Source organism: Danio aesculapii, chromosome 14 (genome assembly GCF_903798145.1).
Source record: "Danio aesculapii chromosome 14, fDanAes4.1, whole genome shotgun sequence".
Taxonomy (NCBI): domain Eukaryota; kingdom Metazoa; phylum Chordata; class Actinopteri; order Cypriniformes; family Danionidae; genus Danio; species Danio aesculapii.
In genome coordinates this window covers 14,572,207-14,598,450 of record NC_079448.1, presented here as the reverse complement: position 1 = coordinate 14,598,450, position 26,244 = coordinate 14,572,207, and the positions used below count along the sequence as shown (strand labels likewise).

Sequence of the window (26,244 nt, the reverse complement as noted above, 5' to 3'; positions counted from 1 at the left end):
TTCAAGCGTTGTCCAAAGTGTTTGACTCCCAAAAAGCATAAATATATTTATTTTCCTCCCTAATATTAACAACGGCGTGCTTGATCCAAGAGATTGGTTTGGGCCGGGCGCATCCAGCCAAGCTCCTCACTCCTCGGGAGATGTCACGTAATTTGCGAAGGTGATGTGATGCTTTCCACATGTAGCGAAACCATAGAGCGAAACAGACAGCAAAATATGAAATTGTAAGTTTGCGTACTCCTAGTTGGAGAAAGATGAGTTTAAACAGTGGCTGAAACCTGTTGCTGAAAACAACTGCATAATTTATTCTTTCAAGCTTTGTTTCGTCCTAGCTTATCTGAGTTCTGTTGCAGGGTTGTGCTCCATTGATTTATTTAACTACAACTGTTTATTAAGTTAAAAGTTTGATACTGATTAGAACTTGAAGTTGCGATGAGGTCTTAAAATATTCTGAGAAGGTCTTTAAAAAGTCTTAAAAAGCTATTGAAATTACCTTTAGGATTCCCTGCTTATACCCTGTTAACCAAATGTTTAACAGATAGCGTAAGACAGCAGAAAGAGTTTGGGAAACTTTGTTAACTTTACTGACAATTGTTCTTCTCAGTCATTCTTTTTTTTCTTTTCTTTTTCTTTTTAAAACTACAACAAAGAGGGGAAATGTATATATTCACATTTACCTTAAAATGTTCAATTCAGCCAGCAGTAAAATTTTAGTAATGCACAATTTTTATACAAATCTTACTATGCATATTAGGAAAATCTATTAATGAGACCATTTGAATCAAATAATGGGCTGCACGGTGGCGCAGTGGGTAGCACTTCGCCTCACAGCAAGAAGGTCGCTGATTCGAGCCTCGGCTGGGTCAGTTGGCGTTTCTGTGTGGAGTTTGCATGTTCTCCCCACGTTGGCTTGGGTTTCCTCTGCATGCTCCGGTTTCCCCCACAAGTCCAAAGACGTGGTAGAGGGGAATTGGGTAGGCTAAATTGTAGTGTATGTGTTTAAATGAGTGTGTGTATGAATGTTTCCCAGTTATGTGTTGCAGCTGGGAGAGCATCCCCTGCGTAAAACATATGCTGGATGAGTTGGCGGTTCATTACGCTGTGGCAACCCCAGATTAATAAAGGGACTAAGCACTGCCCGTGGGCTGGCAGTTTGAGACTCCTGCTTTACAGTATTTTCTGTATTATGAACTGAATATATAATTAGCTTTAAAATTCTGGTGCATTATTATATTATATTATATTATATTATATTATATTATATTATATTATATTATATTATATTATTAAATAAAACTAATTTTAATGATTATAATTTAAAGCTAAATGTGCATTTATTGATACAAATAGAATTTTATGACAAAACAATAGAATTGTATTTTTAATAGGTCACATTTGCATCAATTATGCATTAATAACATTTTTAAAAGCAACAATATAGTAGTAGCACAACAATAGGGCTCATAAATAAGTACTAAAATCTGGATTAAAGTAGTAATAAAATGGAAGGTGATAATACCACAAATCATACTGCAACCCAGCCAGGATAACTGCAATAGCCCTAGGACAAATGAGTGTGTTAGGTTTTAATTGGTTCCTTTAAACCAATTTACAGAAATGTTCATTAAAACTGACTTATGGTTGTTCTAAAACATACGGCTTCATATTTGTTTCTAGGAGAACACCGAAAGAGAGTTACAAGAGCAGCGTCGTGTGGCTCGTGAGCGTGAGAATGTGGAGAAGCGACGTTCTCTGGCTCTCTGCACCGGTCTGGAAGCAGAACGCGACTCTGATGATTTGGAGCATGCACTGCAGAGGAGTTTAAGTTACACAGGGAGCCGCCGCAGCCTGCGTAGGCTCTCGCAGTACTTCCAGCGCTCCGAGGAGAGAAATCTGAAAACTGACAGCCAACACCACCCAGACTCAAACCTTCATCCTGAAAGATCGAGTAGAGACTCGGAGCTTAAAAGACATTCGTTACAAAAGAATGAGGCCAAGTCTGAGGGCAACGAACAAGGGATGAAAATGGTCAAACAATCTCTGTGTTTAATCACAGACTCTAAGTGTGGTCTTCAACGAGATTTAACGGCTCCACCAAACACCATGAAAAGCCATTCTGGATTGAATACAAGGACTGTCCCTAGTGATAACGCTTTTGTTGCTTTAGGAAAAACAAGTATCGCATCACATCAGCAGGGGGCAGTGAATGTCTTGCCGCTCACAGGACTATCCCCTAACAAAGTTTTGAAAGTTGAGAAACAGGTTCAACACACCTCTGAAAGACTGACGCAGATCGCAGCAGATGGCTCTGAGGATTCTGAGAAGAACAATTGTGTGAATGGCAAAGAGTGTCTATCTCAAAAGGCAGTAACACCACAGACAAAATCCAAAACGGCCACCAATCTGAAGGGAGAGACGTGGAAGAGTGCGTCCTCCCCTCCTGAAGCTAGTTCCCCTCTTGCACCGGACACTAGTAGCCCGGAAAGAGAAAATGTTTACCGGGTTGGAGAGACGCTGGAGTGCCACACACTTGTGAGAGGCTTACGTTCCTATGAGAGCCTTTCGCCAACCGTTACACGGCCAGCCACCAATCACTGCTCCAAATGGAAAAAAGAGCGGGAAGCAGAGGAGCGAGAAGGCACTAGCTCGCCACATACGAAGGATGATTCCCGTCTGGTAAAGTCACCCACTCGAGGACCCACCAAAAGGCTTCTGGTGCCCCGAGGAGGACCTTCCAACAGCAGTGGAATCCCAAGAGTGCGCACAAAGGCAGAACCGACTTCTCCTGATGCTTTATCAGCTAGTCACATATCCCGAGCTATGCCTGTACGCCCCACAGCAATACGCACATCGCTACTGACACGCTTCGCTGGTGGACAAAATGAACTTAAGCCTAATCGGCAGAAGGTAAACACCCAAGCTGAAACGGGCAAGCAAAAATGCGGTGGTGCTGAGAAGCTAAACCAAGACAAGGACAAGGGTCGCGAGCAGTTCGTGAGGGGCTCTCCACTTCGTGTGCCCAAACGGTTGGCGCCCAACTCTGAATCCCAAACCCCCCACACCATACACAGTCCATCCACAGCTACGACTGCAAAGACGATTCGCACGGCCATCATAAGTGCTGCCAAAGCCAAGAGCCCTGGCACCAGAATCCCAGGCCTCAAAATTCCCAGAGCGACCACTCAACCCTCTTGGAGATAATTCCTGGTTTAATTCTGATTTCGAGAGTAGTGATCAAATTTTTGATTTAAGAAGCGTTGTGCATAAGGAAAGAAGTTAATGTGGACTTTCACTGGTGTACGTCAAGTTGTTTGTGTGAATGGTCAGCTCAAACTGTTGTCCCCTCGCAAAATGGCTCTAAATAAAGGAGCCATTCATCAGTTCGGCCCAGATTGGACGGTTTTGCAGGCCACTGTAATGGATCTGAGCAGAATGACCGCTCCTTTTCAGAGTTCTCCACTGATTTGGGTCACTTCGAGTTTGGACTTTGTTGAGAGAGTATGATCCAGCACTGTCTTCCGCTACACCTCTACCTCTGAACACTCAAGTGCCCTGTGCTGGTTACAGCGCACATTAGAAGAGTTCCTGACAGAACTTTTTTTCAATTCGTGTTTTGTTTGCAATATCAGAATATATAAATTAATAATGATGGGAATGAGACCTCATGAACTGATGGTCAAATTGGTTTGCCCTGTTGCAGGTACAAAGTACTGATGTCACTGAAAATCCTCTGTAATATTTCAAGATCCCAAAGCAAACATGTTGAAGTAATGTTGTTTGTGAGAGAAATGTCTATCAGTATGTTGGGTTCTTTTGACTTTGATGCACTTTACAGATGAAAGAGAGATTTAATGCTGGCAGAAACAGTCTCTGTGGTAATCTGCAAAATGTTTGTGTGTTTGTGTAAATGAAATGTTAAATTAACAATCAAAAACACAGTTGTCCTTTGTAATATTTGTATATTGTAAAAAAGGAGATTTTGAAATAAAGAATGAATTGTTACTGTTACTCCTGTAAATCTGTGTTAGACTGTTTTAGACTTTCAGTCTGATGCTTCTGTTTTTTAGTTTTTAGCAGATCGTTAATTAACAGTGAATTAAATCTGGTTATTATAATAGACCCTTTTGACATGTTCAGGATTCGCAATAGTGGAAGTTGTAGTGCAGGGAATGGGGGAGTACCACAAATAATTTGATGGGGAGATGTAGTAAAACTTATAACTTTATAAATATACAGTTGAAGTCAGAATTATTAGCCCCCCTTTTAATTTATTTTTCTTTTTTAAATATTTCCCAAGTTATGTTTACATTTACATTTAGTCATTTAGCAGACGCTTTTATCCAAAGCGACTTACAAATGAGGACAAGGAAGCAGTTTACACAACTAACACAACTAAGTTAAACAGAGAAAGGAAATTTTCACAGTATGCCTGATATTATTTTTTTCTTCTGGAGAAAGTCTTTTATTTTGGCTAGAATAAAAGCAGTTTTTAATTTTTATGAACCATTTTAAGGACAAAATTATTAGCCCCTTTAAGCTATATATATATTTTATTTTCGATAGTCTACAGAACAAACCATTGTTATACAATAACTTGCCTAATTACCCTAACTTGCCTAGTAAACCTAATTAACCTAGTTAAACCTATAAATGTCACTTTAAGCTGTATAGAAGTGTCTTGAAAAATATCTAGTCAAATATTATTTACTGTCATCATGGCAAAGATAAAATAAATCCGTTATTATAAAATGAGTTATTAAAACTATTATGTTTAGAAATGTGTTTGTTAAACAGAATATGGAGGATAAAATAAACGGGGGCTAATAATTCAGGGGGGCTAATAATTCTGACTTCAATTGTATGTATGTATAAAAAATTCTTAAATCCTCCAAAGTTTGTAATATTTACAATTTAGGAGGCTGATAACTATTAAATACATCATCGCCATCTTTTGAAAAGCCTCTATAAAGGCTACAAAAATAATTAAAAATAAACATTTATTTTCAAACTAGTGTCACAGCTGGGAATAGTAAAAACATTTCCATCCTACCTCCTTACATTTGCATTATAATAAAATACTCCATTACTGCAAAAAAATAACATCTCCTCATGTATTGAGCATAAAGGATTTCTACAACACCATTTAAATTTAAAGGATGACAAATCATTCATAGCTTTAAAAAATTAAATCTATGATTACTCTTGATTTAATAAGACTGATAATAAACATCAATACATCTTGACTAGAAATACCTTCAATCTTATTTTTCTGCTCACATAAATTGCCATTTGTGATTGACCCAAAATAAAATTAAACAATTGACACTCGGAAGCCCTTCTCCTATCATTTAAACCCACAAATAAACATCTGCGTTAAAAAAACTCATTCAAATATTTTTTAAAAACAACACATCAAATAAAGGTCTTAATCTATAACAATTCATAAATGCATGGAGAATTGTTTCTCTTTCATACAAAAAGGACAATCAGCACTAATGTCAGGATTTATCACAGAGATAAAAGCATTTACAGCTATCACACTTTGTTAAATTAGCCATTGAATATAACCCTCTCTGTTAGGTAAGAACAGTGGCTTATATAGTGCTCTGTGTCAGTGTTGAAGGGGAGTTAGCTTACTAAGTGGCCATTTCCTTGTCTGACATTTATAAACCTTTTAAAATGTAAACTCAAAAAAAAAAAAAAAGCTCAAACCGTCACCTGTGATTGTGGACGCAGCATTTACATAAGCAAACACAAGTCATGAATACCACAGTAAAAACAGCAGTGACAACTGCATTTGTCAACCATGATTAATTTATTGAGGCTAAAGTGATTTACCCTATTGATTTACACAGCCATTTACACAATGGCAGATAAAAAGCTGCTTGTGTGATCTTAAAAGAGGGGTTACACCAAGATACAACTTTTCCTCTGTCCAGAGACTGAAAAATCATTGCATGTAGCCAAAGACCCTTTTTAAAGTCCTTTTTTTATGTGTATTTTGATGAAGCATATTTGAATCATGAATTTGTCCTTGGAAAAAGACTGACAAATCTACTGTTATTCAAAAATGATTCTACTTATGCGGGTGAAAATTCTGATCAAAACGTTCTGTCATGAAACTCTATGGGATAATAAACACTGACTAGCCAGCTTCCATATATAGTGCAGGTGATCGATTATTGTTGCCTCAACAACCACTGAGCTTACGGTGGTTGTTGCTAGATCAGATAGGGTTGCAGCCGAAAATTAATGAGAATTATTTATGTTATCTATTAAATTTCCCTTTAATTGTATTTTTTATAGTTGCAATGTCACAAAAAATGAATCTGTATTGATGTGCATATCCGCAGCTGTATCCTGTCTAGTCTTTACCACTTACTGCTCTTTATTTAAATACCTCAATGTCATTGGTGTTTGCCGTTGTGTATAGATTTGCAATGGGGGTTTCATGTATGTTGTTAGCAGTATGTTATATTAAATATAATGGCAGTAGCAAGTCTAAGTACTTGCTCTACACCAGTAATTAAAGCAGCAGCAGCAGCAGCGTAGCAGATGTATACCGTCAAGACCAAATACATGATCAGTGCCATATTCATATCTGTTACCATACTAAATCTCTTTGAATGTTCAATCTGAATATGAAAACATAAGAAGGAGAATGCCACAGTGAGGAGAGAGCATTCATTTTTGTTCCATACTGGTGATAATGTGACAGCCACATGTTTAATTCCTTATTGTTCTCACTCGGTCAACATTAAAATGAGAAGGTCAGGGAGGGCAAATGAACCAGAAAGTCCTGAAACTCTCTCTTACTTCCAGTCCTCATTAACAGCTCATTGTTTTGTGGCCCTCGGTTGCACTCAAAGGCCCCTAGACTCTCATCCCCATCTCTTGACACAGTCACTCCCAACTTGTAAACGTTGCCATGGTGATGCTTCAGGCATGGTCAAGAATCCGCAGCGGAACAGTGGGAGACGGGATGGGGGAAGATGCTGGTCTTGGGGTCTCAGTGGGAAAGATCCTTTTATAGGACATAATGACGCCAGAACTCTTGGGGAAGGCAATAAACGGCTGTTGTCTGTGGATCCATGCACCTTCATGCAATTCATTGTGTGTTGCTGGTTTGATCCATCTATCTAGTCACAACTGGAATATAATAGGCCTTCAGGCGTCAGATGTGAGGCTCAAGTTAAGCATGTCCAATAGGTTGTTTTGCTCAAAAGTGACTGAGGTGAATTCCTGGTGCAAGTCACATTACTATGACAACCTTCATGGTGTCAACTGGCTTTCTCTAATTTGGAAGGTTAAGTCATGTGAACCGCATTGTGGAATACAGCATTACAAATGCTGCACTGTGTTGTATATTGCATATTCTAATAATATCATTAAGTGTCTGAGGTTTCTTTGAAAACTCTCTTTGATTATCATAAACAATTAGGATTATTACAAATAAATTTCATACATCAAATCACTCTTAGAGTGTTAACCTTACATAGAACGCCACATGGGTCATTCTACAGGAACATCCTCTTTTGATATGGCAAAATGACAAAAAAACTTTCTTTTTTTACATTTTTAAACTTAGACCACATTAATCAATTACATTTTGACTTCTAACACACAAATGACAGCTTAATGATTTTCTTTATATTTTTGCACATTTATTTAAATATCACATACCATCACTGGTGTTATAAATCTTTGGCAATAGTAAAGTTTTTTAATTAAATAATAATTTTTGATCTTTTTAGCACATAATCATATCACAGATCAATATTAATAACACAACTAATAAGACAAATATGTTTTAATTGTTTTAATATTGATTTGTGGGCGTCACGGTGGCGCAGTGGGTAGCACGATCGCCTCACAGCAAGTAGGTCTCTGGTTTGAGCCTCGGCTGGGTCAGTTGACATTTCTGTGTGGAGTTTGCATGTTCTCCCCGTGTTCAGGTGGGTTTCCTCCAGATGCTCCGGTTTCCCCCACAAGTCCAAAGACATGCGGTGTAGGTGAATTAGGTAAGCTAAATTGTCCATAGTGTATGTCTGTGAATGAGTGTGTATTGGTGTTTCCCTGTGGTGGGTTGCAGCTGGAACGGCATCCGCTGCGTAAAACATATGCTGGATAAGTTGGTGGTTCATTCCGCTGTGTCGACCCCGGATTAATAAAGGGACTAAGCCGAAAAGAAAATGAATGAATGAATAAATGAATGAATGAATATTGATTTGTCAAAAGTGCTTTAATGACATTACCCAGATAGCAAATTACATCTGGCCCAGATATGGCCCACATCCCCCACTTTCTTCTGGCCCACATACCGCGCGGAATGACGGCAATGACTCAACCTGATTGTGGCTGACATAAGAATCCAAAAGTCAACCACACCTGAACCAGATCTGGGCCACATCTCAGAAAAAGCATGGTCCATATCTGGGCCAGATGCGGCCCATACATTTTCTCCAATCTGGCCCAGCTGCGGCCCATGCACTTTCTCAAATTCGGCCCAGATGCGGCCCATGCACTTTCTCAAATTTGGCCCAGATGCGACCCATGCACTTTCTCAAATTTGGCCCAGATGCGACCCATGCACTTTCTCAGATCTGGCCCAGATGCGGGCCATGCAATTTCATAGATCTGGCCCAGATCTGGTTCAGTTGTGGCTGACTTTTGGATTAGATGTGGCTCACATCTACAATTAGTAGCTATATAAATCACATTCAATGGAATGCTTAATTTAAATTGATTTATTAAAAAAAAAGGCTTTAAAGGAAGCATATAAATTGATACATACAAATATATAATTTATATAAATAGATGCATACAAAAAAACAGATTAATCAATGCAATACAAATAAATATATAAATTAGATAAATAGATGCATACAGAATTATGACAAATTAAATGCAAATAAATATATAAAAAGGTTAAAATTAGATTAAGTGGATATATACAGAATAAGAAGAAAATACAAACACAAATGTATATAGAAATTAGATAAATAAATACAGAATAAACACAGAACATTTTTTTTATAAAAAGCATATTAATTAAATTAACAAATATTTTATAACCATTTAACCAGAACCAATAATTATAAATATATGTAGAGGGCAATCCAAAAACAAGGTCAGAGGCGAGAGAAGGGTCAAATAATCAAATTATAATTATAGAAACAAGATAAACAAGTATGAGTAGACAGAACAAACACAGAAATCGCATATTTAACAAAAAACATATTATTTAAATAATTACAATTAAATATTTATAAGTATCTACCAGAACCAATAAAAAAAAACTGAAAATCCAACAGGACAATCCAAGAGTGAGGTCAGGGGCGAGCAAGGGTCAAAGCCATAGAAACAGTCCAATGCAAAACATCCTGAAAATAGGAGAAGACAACAATTATAAGGTGCTGTATGCAGAGTTCATACAGGCACAACTCGATTAAAATCAAGGACTTTTAAGCACTTTTTCAAGCCCCTATTTTTATTTTCAAGACTGACACGCAAGGTATTGAACACCTGAAATGTATTCTCAGCAATACATAAAAACATTCCATAGGAACTACCTATCAATTTATAAAAAAAAAACATTGATAATAATATAATAATTCATAGTATTAAACCTATTGTAAATGTGCTTGTGAAAAATGTTTTTGTTTTTAATTTGTTGATGTTTTGGGAAAGAGGACTGAAAATTAAATTACATTAAATTAAAGAACTAAAAATTCTATTTCATTGCTAAAATAAAACAAATTTTAGTAAATAATACTAATAGGGAGTAAAAGTACATGGTATTCTTTTATTTAGTTACATTTAAAAAAAAAATCTGATTTTCATTACGGATCTTTTTTAAGTGTAAACTTGTTTAAATGGTTTAATTGTTTAATTACAAGACTACATATATAGGAATTTGCATTAACAAAGGAAGATTATTTTAAGGAACTATATTTTCAAACTTGGAAAGGTTTCAAGTATATGATGAAAAGATATTTACAAATTTTGCCTTTTATTTACACATTTTACACTGTTGTTCTTATTTGCTCATTCTGTGTCTGCCTTTACAATCTGGCAAATTTGTTGCTTTAAATAACTTTACAGCACATGGACATTTTATTTTACATGATGTTAAACAAATGACTTTACAAAAATATATATTTTAAAAATAATAAAACAAATGACTTCATTTCACTTGAGGTATTTGAAATATGACAACACTTCATTTTTCAAAATAGTGTTTTAAGAGCCCTATTGTTTATTTTGATAAACGTAACAACAGATTGCTTTGACCTGTAATGCCTGTATAAATCATACAAATACCTCATTCCGAAACATTTCCAGCATAATTTTTGCTGTAAAGAAATTAAAGTTCGACCTTTGCTAAAAGTTCTGCTAGGCAAAAAAAAAACTCTGCTAGGCTAAGTTTCACTTTACTATACTCGATGACACTCGAATACACTGTCAGAAAAGTCTAGTGGCTAGGAATGAGCTGTTCACAGTGTCTGCTATAATATTAGTGTTGTTTTTGGTGTGTTTACATTGATGAATATGGCCACGGTGTTAAATGTGCAGTACAGTTCCGATCAAATTGCCACATTAGATCATTATGATAACATAATATATGCCATCAGTGATTTCCTGAAGATAAATACTAAAAAATAATGCAACTGGAATAACTACAGCAGTCGCGATTGTCTAATCTCATATGAAACATGAGATCGCGATGACATATGATGGTGTGCAGGTGCTGTCCCAATTCTTAGGGTTAAATTTTGAAGCCCTTCCTCTTAACACTCCTTTTTAAGGGCCAAGGGGAAGGGGTAGGGGTACAAAAACCAACCCAAGGGGTACAAAGGGGAACAAACCCTGTGACGTCAGGCACAGCAATATTCCAAAATGGCAAAGCCCTTGTGCTAAAAGCTCTTGTAAAACATGCCCTTTTCATCAAAATTGTTACATTAATAGAACTCTATATCAAATAAAAGACTTCCTATCTAAATAAAGTAGGTGCTTTTACCTAAATGAACTTTATTAGTATGGTTCCCTGCTTCCAGTTAGTTCAGCTGCAGATACTTCCATAATCTGTACTCTGGAAAAGTGTGCTTCATTTGGTTCTTGACTTAAAAGTAACTGGTGTCACATTCCAGGTCCATGACAATCTGAGGTAGAAAGACAATATGACAAAAGACAAGACAAATATGAATACACATCCCAGAATAAAACATTTAAAGATATAGATTACTATTCTGCCACCATTTACTCATCCTCTACTTGTTTCAAAGCAGTTTGAATCTGTTAAACACTAAATCAGATAATTTGAAGAATGTTAGAAACCTGTAACTATTGATATACATAGAAGAAAAAACTGGGTTTGTGTTCATTCATTTTCTTTTCAACTTAGTCCCTTTATTAATCTGGGGTCACCACAGCGGAATGAACCACCAACTTATCCAGCATATGTTGTGACAATTTAGCTTACCCATTTCACCTGTACCGCATGTCTTGAGAACATGCAAACTTCACACAGAAATGCCAACTGACCCAGCCGAGGCCCGAACCAGAAATCTTTTTGCTGGGAGGCAACAGCGCTATCCATTGTACCACCACACCACCTGAGTTTATGTTCAACCAAACAAAAAAATATTTTGAAACAAGTAGAGGATAAAAGATGCCATTATTTTTGGGTGAACTATCTCTTTAAAATTCAAGCATTAGTCTTAAAAACTTATGTATCACTAGAGGAAAACTAAATCCAGTACCTCTTGTGAACAAGCAGAATCATTATGCCATTGTATTTAATGGTTCTCTTTTACATTTTTCACTCTGAAATTATAACTTAAACATGCGATCCAAGGGAAAAAACAAATTAATCTACTTTTGACATAAAATAACATATATTGAACCAAACTTGCCTTAAGTTAAGTCCATCAGACTCCAGACAATCCAATAAGGTACCCTGTAGAAACATTTAGACTTTCTTTCAAAATATTTTTTTAATAAAAGATATTTTAAATAAGCTATGACCTCACACAGTGATAAAATAGCAATAAATCTTGTAATACTTTCAATAATAAATAAAACAAAATATATTATTTCAGTACTCAACAACCAGTCTGACATATGCAAGTTACAAAATATGTACAATATTGTACCTGGTGTGCTTGATGATGAAGTCAAACAATTCACTAATGTGAGAGTTGTCCTTTCCTTCAGCTTGCATCCTTGCATGATTCCTTTATTTTCTGTAACAAATGAATACAATACAATCAATTTATAAAGATATTATTTTTACTTGCCCCAATACCATTTGTTAGGACTTGATACATACAGAGTACAAGATTAATGGTGTAATTCAGTTTCCAGGCTGTTTGAAGAAATATAAAACATAAGATATGGATTTTAAGCTTATTTAAAACAATTGTTTACATTTTTTAACAAGGTTTAATATTTCATAACACATTTAGCCTTAATTTTTTAGCTAATTAATGTCCTTCATAAGTCAGTTAACACATCATGTTTCAACTGTGGATTTTTTCAAACGTTTTGGCTTTAAAACATTTTGCCGTTTTAATGCAGAGCAGTCTCAACAGTGGCCAGCAATAACCACTAACGTTACTCTGCAAACTTTAGCTGAAACTTGATAAAACACACATTAATAAGCAAATCAAGATTATTAGGATTAACGTTACCGAAAAGAGACCGAATTCATTCAGTGTTTGATCTAAAAACAGCACAAAAGCGGAAATCGGCACCTATCACATCTATAAAACGGACAGCACATGATTCATTCATTCACGCTCCCGTTTCAATGATGTTCTTTATATAACACAGCTGTCTTATTTTTTATTGATCATTTAATTAAGACTGACAAGCGAATAAAAGGGCAATTGTAAATGAATTCATATAAACCCCGAGCTCAATCAACTTAACAGAGGTTACTGAACTAACAGCTCACCATCATACTCAGCCGTTTTTATCCCTATTATCCAAATATAAGTTAAAGTTTTATCACTATTTAAAACAGGGACTTTTCTAATAAAAAAAAAAAACATCACCTGACGACAAATATCTCAGAAATATGCTTTCAAAAATAATAACTTACCTAATGTAAAGAAAAAGAAGAAACGGCGGACTTGACTTCACTTCCTCGTTTGAAAAAAAAATAACCGTCACTCACGAGGCTCCGCCCAGTCCACCAATAGGAATGCAAGGATGAAGCGAAACACATATTCGCCACCAGGGGGCAGTTTATAAATATGTTTTTGAACATTCTGAGGAAAACTGGTTAGTTTATTTATTCACAACTTGTCAAAAAAAATTATATTATGTGTTAGGCAATATATAAAATATAAAAACAATGGCAACCTATGGAAAGTCCCCATAATTCACAAAAACACCCTGTGTGTACTGGTGTACTGGTGGTATATTGTGTAAAAAATCTTTGACATGTTTTTCATGTGATTTTACACTGAATATGTAAATTTACAGTATTTTCCAGTTATTTTAAGATTTCAGAATAACATGAAAAAACATGAAATAAAACTGTAATGTTACATTGACCTCAGTATATATATATTATTTTTTATGTGATACTGAGGTCAATGTAACATTGTAATTCTACAATATTTACTGCCATATGGAATATTCAGTATTATATAAATATTATAACACTTTAAATTAAGATATTTTAACAATTAACTAATTGCTAATTAACATGCTTATTAATAGCATATTGTCTATACATTTTTGATGACCCCGTTACAGGTGCACACACACAGAACCTGGAGAGACTTTTGGGCCTTTCTATGTGGAGCTGCATGTTGTTTGTGTTGGTTTCCTCCAGTTTCTTCCATAGTCCAAAAATATGCAGTATAGGTGAATTTTGGATAAACTAAATTGGCTGTAGTGTGTGAATAAGATAATGTGTGGTGTTTCCCAGCATTGAGGATTGTACCCTCAGGGCTGTATTGCAGAAGGAAGCATTAGTATCTGACTGCAGACTTGCATATGCAAGCTGTCTCAGACATGCAATCTTAGACACAATGCTCTCAAATAAAGCTAGTGACGTTAATGTGAGGGGTAGGGTTAGGAGCGGGGTTAGGTGTGCGCATTAAAATTTGTCAGATTTATTTTTAATATTTTTTTGTGTTCTGAAGAATAAGTAATAAATAAAACTGTTGTTTTTAACAGTGAACAGCTGATTCACGAACACATTCATGTTATTCTGTTATTCACATTCTACTGCTCAGTTCTCTGCCATTTTTTTCTATATAGGTATTTTATTCATGAACATAAAACATTTATGTCTATTTAATTTTCAAATTAAATAAAAAAGAACAACAATGTTGACAAAATCAAAAACAAAATCATTATACAAATGCAGAATTGCAAAAATAACACCAAGAATGCATTTTAATTCAGTATTATTAGATTATGAATTATTTGTAAAATTATTAATTAGAAGGTAGTACTAATATCAAATTAAATCCACCCAGTAGGTGGCGGTAGGACACTGTCTTAATTCATTCAAATGGAGAAATTGAACAAAACATTAATGGATCAAAACATAATAAATGATGAAACTCTTTGCATTCATAGACATTTATAGATATACCAGATAATATGAAAAAAAAAAAAATAACGAAGATTTTTACTCATGCTGGAACATTTACATATAACAGATAATATAATTTTATATTCATAGCAGCATTAAAGTAAAAATAAATCCATTATTGAGGAAATAAACTGAATTAATAAGTGATAAGGTTGCAAACATATACTTTCCCTGATAAGCAATACATTCATTCATTTATTTTCTTTTCGGCTTAGCCCCTTTATTAATCTGGGGTCGCCGCAGCGGAATGAACCGCCAACTTATCCAGCACATGTTTTACGCAGCGGATGACCTTCCAGCTGCAACCCATCTCTTGGAAACATCCATACACACTCATTCACTATGGACAATTTAGCCTACCCAATTCACCTGTACCGCATGTCTTTGGACTGTGGGGTAAACCAGAGCACCCAGAGGAAACCCACGCGAACGCAGGGAGAACATGCAAACTCCACACAGACACACCAACTGACCCAACCGAGGCTCGAACCTTCTTGCTGTGAGGCGACAGCACTACCCACTGCGTTGCTGATAAGTAATAGCTTATTCCTATTCTTAATAACTTAAAGAATCATTTTCAAACTCAGAAAGTCTTAAATCAGAACATGCAATGTTAATATTTTCAGAGAAGTCTCCCATTCATTCACAGTTAAATGGGAACTAAAAATACACAACTCACAACTCAGTAAAAAGGCCACAACTCACACCACACCCGGTGTCACACACTGGCCACATCTGGCCCACATACAGCAGGCCACAACTCACACTACACCCGGTGTGACACACACGGGCCACATCTGGCCCACATACAGCAGGCCACAACTCACACTACACCCGGTGTGACACACACGGGCCACATCTGGCCCACATACAGCAGGCCACAACTCACACTACACCCGGTGTGACACACACGGGCCACATCTGGCCCACATACAGCAGGCCACAACTCACACTACACCCGGTGTGACACACACGGGCCACATCTGGCCCACATACAGCAGGCCACAACTCACACTACACCCGGTGTGACACATACGGGCCACATCTGGCCCACATGCAACGAGCCACAACTTACGATAATATTGGCATGCTGTGTGTGGGCCAGATCTGGCCCATATGTCTCCTGCCATTGCCAGAAGTGAGCCATATGTGCCTTAGTTGGCCCAGATGTGGCCCAGAACTGTATGCTATCTGGGTAGTTATTTTCCGCAGTCAGATATTTGCTATAATAATGAAAATATTTGGAAAACATTTCTAAATAAGTAATAATGCAGTCCTTTAAATCTTAAATCTTAAGTGCAGCAGAATTCAACGGATGAAATTATTACATATCGCGACACATTTTATTGACGTAATAGGGGAAAATAGTTCCACAAATGACACAATGTGAGAAACATAATGATCTTCAGTGGTGTTATCCAGATGTACAATGAACCAAATATAAAGCCATAAAATTAGACAAAAACGAAACAAACAAACAAAAATGTATAAAATGACAACAAAAATATTGAACATAGTGTGCAAACTTTGTAAAGGCCTAACCCTCTACTGCACGGTGTCACCATATGGCAACATGATACTTATGTTCATTTCCCTGCCACTGTTTCTTAAAGACCAACTTTTTTTTGTTGTTGTTGGAAAGAGAATACCTTAGAGTAGCCAATGATGTGCTTTGGTTAAGTCACATGACATGCTGTGTTTTTCTGTAGCGCAATTTCCGACAAACTGGCGTTTATTGTGAGTAGTTGCTAAATGCAAATGTAAACTTCAATAAAAACAAAGGATCAAATTATATCAGATTCACAAAAAAATCTGAAACATCACCTCCAGTAAGTTATCATGTGACATATTCACAACATTTAAAAAAAAAATCAAATTAGTTTCTTATAAATCGATCAAATGTATGTTTTGGCAACACTGTGCAATAGTGGAACGTGCAATATTGCATCGGGTTAGCTAGCAAGGTCAGCTGTGAACTTTTAAGTTGTAACAATAACAACTTAAATGCTAGTAATATAATGTTGATTAGTTGGATGTTAATGACATTTGCATTAAGGATAAAATATAGTTTTAATGGCAATACTACTTTTGAAAAGATATCAATACAGGGAACAGTGTATTTGCGAGCACCACCATGTTCTATGGTAAGTGAAAGAAGAAAAGGACAGAACTGGCTTTTCCTGCAGATGACGGTGAGGATGAGATGGGTTTTAGTGACCATAAGAATGATGCAGACTGGACATTTGACAGAGACAGTTCAGGTAAGTTAGCTCAGAGGCAGATAAGACAGGCGTAGTATAGTATATACATAAACATTGTTAGCTAATAGCTACATTATTCTGATGCATCTGGATATACTAGACTTGTTATTTATTTGTTATAATATTTACTGGAGAAAATATTTATATTTACTGTCTGTTGTATACACGATAAAACAATATTATGTTTGATTTAATAATATATTTAATAATTTATAATAATATTTAATAATATTCTGCAAAAAAGAATGGAATGAATACTGTTGAAATATGAGTTGTTGGAAAGTGTGTATAAGGTGTCATTTAGTTCTGTGTTAAAACTTATAATACTGGAACACCAATTAAATCATTTCAAACAACAAAATTATTAATTACAAGGTAATATTTAAATTTGAAATTTCTAAGTTAGATCACTGTTGGACGTTGTTGCCATATGTCAACATTTCATGAAGTACCTTAAAAAACTTTTTTCCTTTTTTTTTTTTTTTTTTTACAGCACTTCAAGTTAAGCCATTTTAAGAAAAGAAAAACAGCCAAATATTTTAAAAAATAGATTTATCATAATGCGTGCAGTAGATGGTTAAATAAAACCACATTTTTGACACAAATCATACAGTTTTTTTGCCTTTTAGCTTTTAAAGCATCTGCATATGTGTGTCGCATTACAATCTGTAACACATTATTGCTGTAACACGTTATAATCGTGCTATAGCCTACTCACTAAATTAAGTGTCCATTTATTGTTTTAACAGTTGCTCATTGCGAGGCTAGTAGTACTGAGTGGTTACTGTGATGTTGACAATATATTCTGAGGGGTTGTTCGAACTCCTCCTTTCAAGAGAACTTTACTTACTTTTTTTTTTTTTACTGAAATTAGACTCAATTTGATCACATATCTGTCGCTACCTTTTGCAGTTTCATCCCATCCCAATCACAACCCCAATAGAATATAATAATATAGCGCCATCTGTTGGCTCATCTCACTCATAACTCTAAACGGTGTTTAACAGCGTCACTGACATACTAGAAATAAATAAACAGACATTTTTGCCAGTTTATCCATCTATCCATTACCCTGAATACTTACATGAGCAAGTAGCGTTGAGTTAGCCACATAAAAGGTGTCATTATACCTGTTTTATATAATATTTATTATAATCATGATTTCAGAAAACAATGTCACTTGTTTGTTTGTTTCTAATAAACATACACTCATAAGAGTCACAATTATTACTTCATCATAAACCCTTTATAGTACCATATCAGTACTGCTTTTCGAGTCGATTCTGATGAATCTTCAAGAAGAATCAGTTCACTCGTAAATAGGATGTGGCCACGTGATGTCACGGTCACTCTTCTTCGATGGTTTGCAGTGGTAGCTATAAAAGCGTGGTGTTCCCTCTCGATATCCCTCATTTTGCGATGTCTACTTGGAAGATGTGCGGAACAAACGAAGACGACAAAGCCGAGAGGTTGTCACAAGAAGGTAATTTTTATCATTTTGAATTATCGCACACATTGTATGGACGTAGGAGCTTTTGTAAGGTGGTTAAATTGACGCCGGCTGCTTGTAAAATATTTGTCCTAACGTGAACACGTTGGTTTCGACACGTGGTTTCCTTTTGTACATGTGCCTGGTCCTATGAAGATGAAACTTTAAAGTTAGGAACATGTCCGAGATGTATTTTGTTATGCGTTAATAACTGTATAGTGAACATTTAAAAAATTGCTATTATGTTAAAGGCAGTTTGATGCAGTTTTTTTTTTTTCATTTTAGGTGGTTGACAGTGGTTTGCTGATGAAGACCCTTTGGCTGCTGTAATGTAAGTTCTTTTTGTCTTTGTATTGAAAGCCCAGCGGTAGTCAGCTGTGCAGGCCAGACCATGCCTGAGCTAGTGTTACTCTGCTGGAAGAGAAAGGCACTGCCATTTGTGCTCCATCAGGCTTGGCTGTTTTAGTGAATCCTGTTGTGCGGCACTGGTTATGCTGTGCCTTCTGAGAGTGGCCTGTGCTCACAAAATGAGGCAGGCCTAGTCTGGAGGCGAACACAAGTCAATTGGCTTTGATAATTGGTTTGGTTGGCTCTTAATAATTGATCGTCAATTGGTACTGCATACTTGTGTTAGTGTTTCTAATGTAGATTGTTTTTCCAGGTTACACGAGACTCCAGACTACCTCAATCCAATGGTCAGTTGAATTGAGAGGTAAGTGTTTAGGTTTGATGGTTCAGCATGGTATCTAAATTGCTCTATCATTAAGGATTATTCACTCAAATGAAAATTGTCATTGATTGCGTGTGTACTTTCAATCACCTGAGTTCTTTGTTCATTTTTGGAGTACAAATTATGATGTCACAGAGTAAATCCTAGACCTCTCTCATCGTCCATAGTCCCAAGACTCTGAAAGTCCAGAAATCAAAATCGTTTCAATGTTCTATGACTTTAGTGATTCAACTGTAGTTATGCCAAGGTGCAAGAACGCTTGTGCCAAAAAATAAATCTTCCCACCAGGTCAGGGTATGCATTTACTACTGGCAGAGCAACGTATTGCCATTTAAAGTCTGCAGTGCAACCAAAGCATATTGAAGGCAAGCTGGAAATGATTCGCCTAGATGCATGATGGCTAAAGCTAGGCAGTACACCGGGAAGTAGATTAAAAGATGTTTTGAGATTTTAAGTTAGTGTTACAGGTTTACCAATGGTAGTTAATACAGCCCACAGTAAAAAATGTGTAGTGCATTGGCTGTAGTAAATGCTTATCCAATCCAGAAATGGGCAGACACATTTACCTAGTGGCTTTCCATGTTTGTTTTTATAGTGGCTTTTTTTTGTCTACAGGAAGAGGGGGGATAAAGTACTGCACAAGGAGGTGGAATGCCTGTTGAGATTATCCTAGATCAGGTAACTTTCAGTCATTACAAATTGTCATCCAAGATGATACCATCATAGCAGAAGCCTTTCTCTGTTGTGATGTCTTTTTAATCTTGGAATATTAAATGCAGGGTTGGCACTGATTTTTGTTGCTGTTCTCTACAAAAATCTGACAAAGAAGCCTGCTACATTTCACCATTTATTATTGAATGTCGTGATCTGTGTTTGACTATTCTTTCTGTGGTTGTAGGAAAGGTGTTGAAGATCAACCAGAATAAAGATCATCTCCTTTAAACCGTTTAATGTGAAAGTAACAGTGGCAGTATGTTTATTCCACTTAATGTAAATTCTTGGTCAAAATCAAGGTCTGCGATGTCAGTTCTACCACCTGAACATGCAGATAATTTAAGTAGTTACTCAGACCCCTGTTATCTTCACAGTTAAAAGCTGGAACACCAGAGCTAAACTGACTGGTGCCAAGATATCCGAGTTCAATATGCATGTTCTTGTTTCTTAATAAATGAATATAAAGACCTGCTCCCTTTTGTCAAGTGGTTTCATAATGAATATTTAAGGATTTTGGCATTAATCTGCAACTATAATGCAGTCAAATTATGGGATTTATAAAAAGAATTGTCTTTCACAGGTTTGTGTGGGAGATCTGAATTGAAAGGAGAGAGAAAATTGTCAACTGCTTGGACTAGTCTGTTTGTAAGCCTCTACATGACTGACTATATAGATTTTCCCTGCACTGCTGGTTGGTCAAGCTAGTTCACACCAAAACTAGTAGTTGTGTTCTAATCCTTCAAACCTTTCGGATTTTTTTTTATTTATTTTTTTTTTCTGTTGAACCCAAATTGAATTTGGAGAACTGGAGATCTGTGTGTGTGTGTGTGTGTGTAAAGTCATTAACAGGTCTCCCCCCAATACATAAAGGTGTACCATTTGAGGTCTAGTAAACATTATTTTTGTTCAATTTTGGGTGAACTGTCTAAGCCGGGGGGTCAGGAACTATACTTGCTTCTCATAAATGTTTGAATTTGTGTGTGAGGTTACAATAGAAATGTTAATTACCATAGAAATATAACTTAGCCTTCATTGTTGTCGCGATTTTCAAGTTAAACCACATATGCGCATTGGTTGAAATGTCCTTTTACTGTAAACGGTTATCCTTTTTGCTGTAGAAAATACAATATAAAGGGAATTGTAATTGTGTTTTTCAATAGGAAACTGATTTTTAGTAACCGTCCTATTTAAAAAAAAATAAAAATAAATAAATAAAAATCTGAAATATTATTGAACCACATGTGGCTCTTAAGCCATAGGTTACATGCCCCTGGTCTAAGCCATAGGTAGGGCCAGATGGAATCTGGATGTTTTTGCCATTTCTGCAGAGAATTGTTATATCTGTGGATTTCTGTGTAATTATTTTGGGAGTATCATAACTAAAACCTATAATATGAGAAATAAAATAAAAAAATCTTAACTTTTGTTTTCATTTAATGTTTAAAATGCACATCCAATTAGTTTCACTTTATTTGGTAAACTAAGTCTCATATAATACATCTAAAAGACAGAAAATATTACTGTACAAACTGCATTGTACATAAATCAGAAATATTTTCATATTAGTCAATATTACTGAAATTAATTTAAAAACTGATTAAATATAGATTTACACACATTTACTCAAGTAAATAAGCAGAATCAATGATGGGCTAAATCTGGAATTCAGCGTGCACAGATTCCACGTGGGCCTAGCTATAGGTCTCAAACGCAATTACTGGAGGGTGCTGCAGCACCGTTTTGCTCCAACCCTAATCAAACGCTTATCCAATTAATCAAGGTGTTCAAAACTATTAGACAGTAGTTGAATCACCTTGATTTGATCAGCTGTGTTTTATTAGGGTAGGAGCAAAACTATGCAGAGCTGCGGTGTTCCAGGAATTGAGTTTAGGACATATGGTCTAAACCACAGGTGTCAAACTCTGTTCCTGGAAGCCGACAGCTCTGCAGTTTCATTACAACTCTTAATTAAATTAAATTATGATTAAATTAACTGAGTCCTTTAGCATTGTTTGAAACCTACAGGCAAGTGTGTTGAAGCAGGGTTGGAACTAGCATGTACAGATCCTCCCGGAACTGAGTTTAACACCCCCCATAGATGACTATGCCACTGGGTCCTTAGTTTGAGCTTATAGAAGTGACGCAATTACAAGAGTAATGGATTGTCAAAAAATGAAATTATTAATTAAATCTTGGATTAGTAATGAGTGCTTCTGAATAACTTAAGGATTTGTTCTGAGTAACAAACAGGTAAACGATGAAAATATAAAAAATGAGACTTGTGTGTAATAACTATGTTTAAAGTAGTGCTTTAAGTTAAAAGCAGAATTTATAGGTCTCAAACTCAATTCCTGGATGGCTGCAGCGCTTCACAGTTTTGCTTCGATCCTACTCAAACACGGTCGATCCAACTAATCGAGGTGTTTATGACTACTAGAGGCTATTAAGCAGGTGTAAGTTGGAGGTGGTTGGAGTTAAACTATGAAGAGCTGTGACCTTTGAGACCTACAGTTTTGACATTGACGAGATCAACACTGAGCAGCTTCCCATTCCAAAAAAATTAGATGGCTACGCTATACCATAAGTAGAAAAGTGAGTGTGTACTGCAAAATTTTGCATTGGGACAAGCAGTTTTTCAAAATTACAAGCTAGTTACTTGCTTCTGTCATGGAGTGCCAAGTTAGGCAAAAATAAAAATAATATAGAACAAATGTAAAAAGCAAATATAAATAAAAAATTTATTTTAAAAAGTCATTTATTTCCTTCATCGATTTTGTTTTTAATGTCTACATTTATTTCTTTTCTCATGTATGTATTTACATGTTAACATATTCATTTATTTTTCACATTTATTTCATATTTCTACTTTTCTTGGTCTTTAGGGGAGAGTATGTTAGATTAAAACGTCTAGTAAACGTTTACTTAATTGATTCATTTATTTATTAGTGTGCTAATTTGTAAAACCAGTTTCACAAACAAGCTATGGTTCAGCAATGGTTAGAGAAGCAAAACCATCATTACTTGTGGTTACCTATGCTTTAAAAATGAACATGTTAATTTTATTGATTGTTTGTTTGTTTTTGTTTGTTTTTTGTAAACAAAAGTTAATTTTTGTATTTTTGCCATTTCATATTCGGACTATTTGATCAATTATCTTGTGCATGTCTGGGTTTTTTACAGTCAGCAATGGCACTCATGACAAAATAAAAAAGACAGTCACGCAAAGATGAAATTTTACTCACGCTCAAGTGATTCCAAACCATTATACATTTCTTTATTCTGTTGTGAACTATTGAAGTCAATGGTTACAGGTTTCCAGCTTTCTTCAAAATCATTTGTGTGTGTTCAACACAACAAAAGATGTCAAACAGTAAACTATATTTACGTTAAGCCTCAAATAATTAACTTTATTTCTCTTCATTTTAAATCATTTCAAGGCTACCTTAAAAGTTTGTCATGTCTTGATCTACTGATTATGGTCAGACAGAATTACAAGCTAGTTTATGATTTAGTTAGCTCATGCACTGATTGCAGTAGATTTTCTGCCAAAAAGAATGGATGCTTTTAAGACAATAAACACATGAAATGAGTGCTGTTACATTAGGTTTGCAAATATACTGTTTGTAGTGATGAAGCAGGTCCTATTGTGTTCAGATTGTGCAGAGACACAAATTTGTCCATATAACTTTATTAACATGGGTCCTGTTCCCCAGTTCTGATAAAAAACTAGAAACACCCGTTATAAGTCCTGCAGTCTTTCTTAGGCCACCTCATAGTAAAGTGTGTATGGTTGTACTTTTTAGACTTGAAGTGTATTATGTAGTGTATATTGCTGTAGCTGTAAGGCCATTCATTTTTTTTTACATTACATTTACATTTTTTTTTGTTTAACCTTCAAATAACAAACAGGCATTTTCAACTTACATTGTTAAACATATATAACATATCCAAGCAGCATAAAATAAACAAAATAGTTCAAAATAATTCTAATAATAACATAAGTAAACCTTAAATGATACAAAAGATCATATATTGCATTCAGGGGGGTCTGTCCATATAAGCTGATAAAAGTTTAGAGAGCTTTGAGGCACCTTGTAAGACCATTAGTTCAGTAGGTCTCTGTTTCTTCTTAAATGGTGCATTCCTGCCTCCTCCTGGATAGGAGTGTGTAACGCATAATGGTTGGAAAGTAAACCATGAATGGGAGATGGATGATAAATAAATAATAATAATAATAAAGTTTTGTTTGACACAAGAGTCTTAAATTATATTGATAAATCCTGTTATCCTGATAATTTATTTTTTTTGGTTGATTTGGGCCATTTGCTAACAGATCCGTATGTTCACCAGACATTTACTCACTTACTGACCCCTCAGTTTATGATTTCATTATTCCGTTGAACACAAAAGAAGTTATTTTGAAGAAAGCGGAAAACTTGTACCTTGTCAGTTAATTGGGATACTGACCAAATCCCCTTTTCCATGCATTCTTTGTCAAACAATGTCTTGTTTTTCAGAATCAGAAAGAGCTTTATTGCCAGGTATGTTCACACATACGAAGAATTTGTTTTCGTGACAGAGCTTCTACAGTGCAACAGGATAACAGAGACAGGACAAAAACAGATAATAAATATATATTTAAAAAAATAAAAAAAGTAGAAGTAAAAAAATAAATAAAAATAGAAGTATTTAACTGTAATACATCTATTATTCCATAGTGGTGTTATGGTTTTATAAAAGCTTCCAGTATAACATGACCAGTTGGTGAAACCTAGTTTTATTGGGAGATGTTAAACACTGAAATCACAACTTAATAAAAATTCTATTCCTCCTAATTTTTTGAACATTTCCCTGGGCATATGAAACCAAAAACCATTGCTGTTTATAAGTGATTTTAAATAATTAATTGCCCCTTTTTATAGAGTCAAAATCAATGGCTTGTGAACCTCCATCTTTAAAATCTTTTGTTAACTCTACTCTTTTAATGTAATGGGTTTTCCTTTTCCAGATGTAACCAAAATTAACCTGATTAATTTTTTAATTGCTTTATTTGAAATAGCTACTGTGTATGCTGGAAATATTAATCTTGCGATATTTTCCATCTCAGTCAAAAATGTTCTACCTATTAAACTTATATAACGCATTAACCAAGAGTTAAGTTTAAATTGGCAATTGTCTAATAAGAAACAAGCAAGTCCTAAAAGGCCATCCATTAAAATATTTTTTCACTCTTGTTTTGTCGTGATCACGACTTAATTATCTCGTGATCTCGACATAACAAAAAGTTATGTCGAGATCACGACTTATTTTTTTGCTTTTATTTATTTATGTATTAATTACTATTATTATTTGAATTTTTATTATTAGCTGGCCAATGTCAGACATAGACTCATAGTTATAAATATCTATATGAATGTTAGCGTGTATGCACCGGCCCTGCGAACAGGGAGAGAACGGCGACGCGCATTCGTGGAAAACACAAGGCGTTCAGAACTAATGTACATTCATTATTATATTCATGTATATAATTATATATCATTATTTACTATATTATTCCCTCATCTGTATACCATTTTAAAGCAACCCTATATGGCGCAATTTTAAAGTAGGGCTAATTGTAAATAACCGTAAATAACTTGCGGAAAAGATCAGAGCAAAGGCAGAATCTTCATCATTTTACATAATTTAATTCATACATGCAGCAACTTATTTTGCGCCATATAGAGTTGCTTTAAAATCGTAACAGTTGAAGGAACATTATTGTAAATATTAATTATTAAATAATGATAGATAATCATACATGAATATAATATTGAATGTACATTAATCATGAGTCAGAGCGTTTGCGCTCATATTACGGCAGACTCACTGGTCAGACATTAGCCAGATAATAATAATAATAATAATAATAATAATAATAATAATAATAACAACAACAATAATAATAACAACAACAATAATAATATTAATCATATTAATAATAATAATAATAATTACATAAATAAATAAAAGCAAAAAATAAGTCGTGATCACGACATAACGAGATGTCGAATACGAGAAAATTAAGTCGTGATCACGAGAAAACAACTTTTTGTTATGTCGAGATTACGAGAAAACGAGAGAAAAAATATTTTAATGCATGGCCTCTTAGGGCTTCCGTATATTACTTACTTCATAATATATAAAAATGATATTTGTGGACCACGGTCTTTTGTCTGTTTGTACTCCCGCCACGGCGTTCTAAAACGGAAAAAGAAGTTACGCGCTAAACTCGACAGGTGATCTACACACAATAGACCGAGCTAAAGGAACTGACACACATGATTTGTGGATCGGCATATGTGGGTGGATCTACTTGTGAGAAACGTCACTAACACCGCCTCTTAAGTGTCATGTGACATCGATGTTGACGTACACTGCGGGACATTGGCGC

The 26,244-nt window shown here is 35.3% G+C and overlaps 1 protein-coding gene, 1 long non-coding RNA gene and 1 other non-coding gene across 3 annotated transcripts in view; all 3 read left to right on the top strand.

The window, feature by feature from the left end:
- fhdc2 (FH2 domain containing 2) overlaps nt 1-3,939 on the top strand; it is a 22,208-nt gene extending 18,269 nt beyond the window's left edge. The window contains exon 12 of the mRNA XM_056472242.1: nt 1,678-3,939. Within this exon, the coding sequence (XP_056328217.1) occupies nt 1,678-3,201 (1,524 nt within the window). The 3' untranslated portion in view covers nt 3,202-3,939. The remainder of the gene's footprint in view (nt 1-1,677) is intronic.
- A 14,336-nt stretch (nt 3,940-18,275) lies between these two features.
- On the top strand, nt 18,276-20,283 carry LOC130240779 (uncharacterized). The gene is made up of 5 exons (XR_008838796.1): nt 18,276-18,361; nt 18,653-18,698; nt 19,029-19,079; nt 19,713-19,775; nt 19,996-20,283. It is a non-coding gene; the product is annotated as an uncharacterized LOC130240779 (long non-coding RNA).
- Nucleotides 18,728-18,925, top strand: LOC130241280 (small nucleolar RNA SNORA74). The gene has a single exon (XR_008838847.1). It is a non-coding gene; the product is annotated as a small nucleolar RNA SNORA74 (small nucleolar RNA).
- Nucleotides 20,284-26,244: the final 5,961 nt, after the last annotated feature.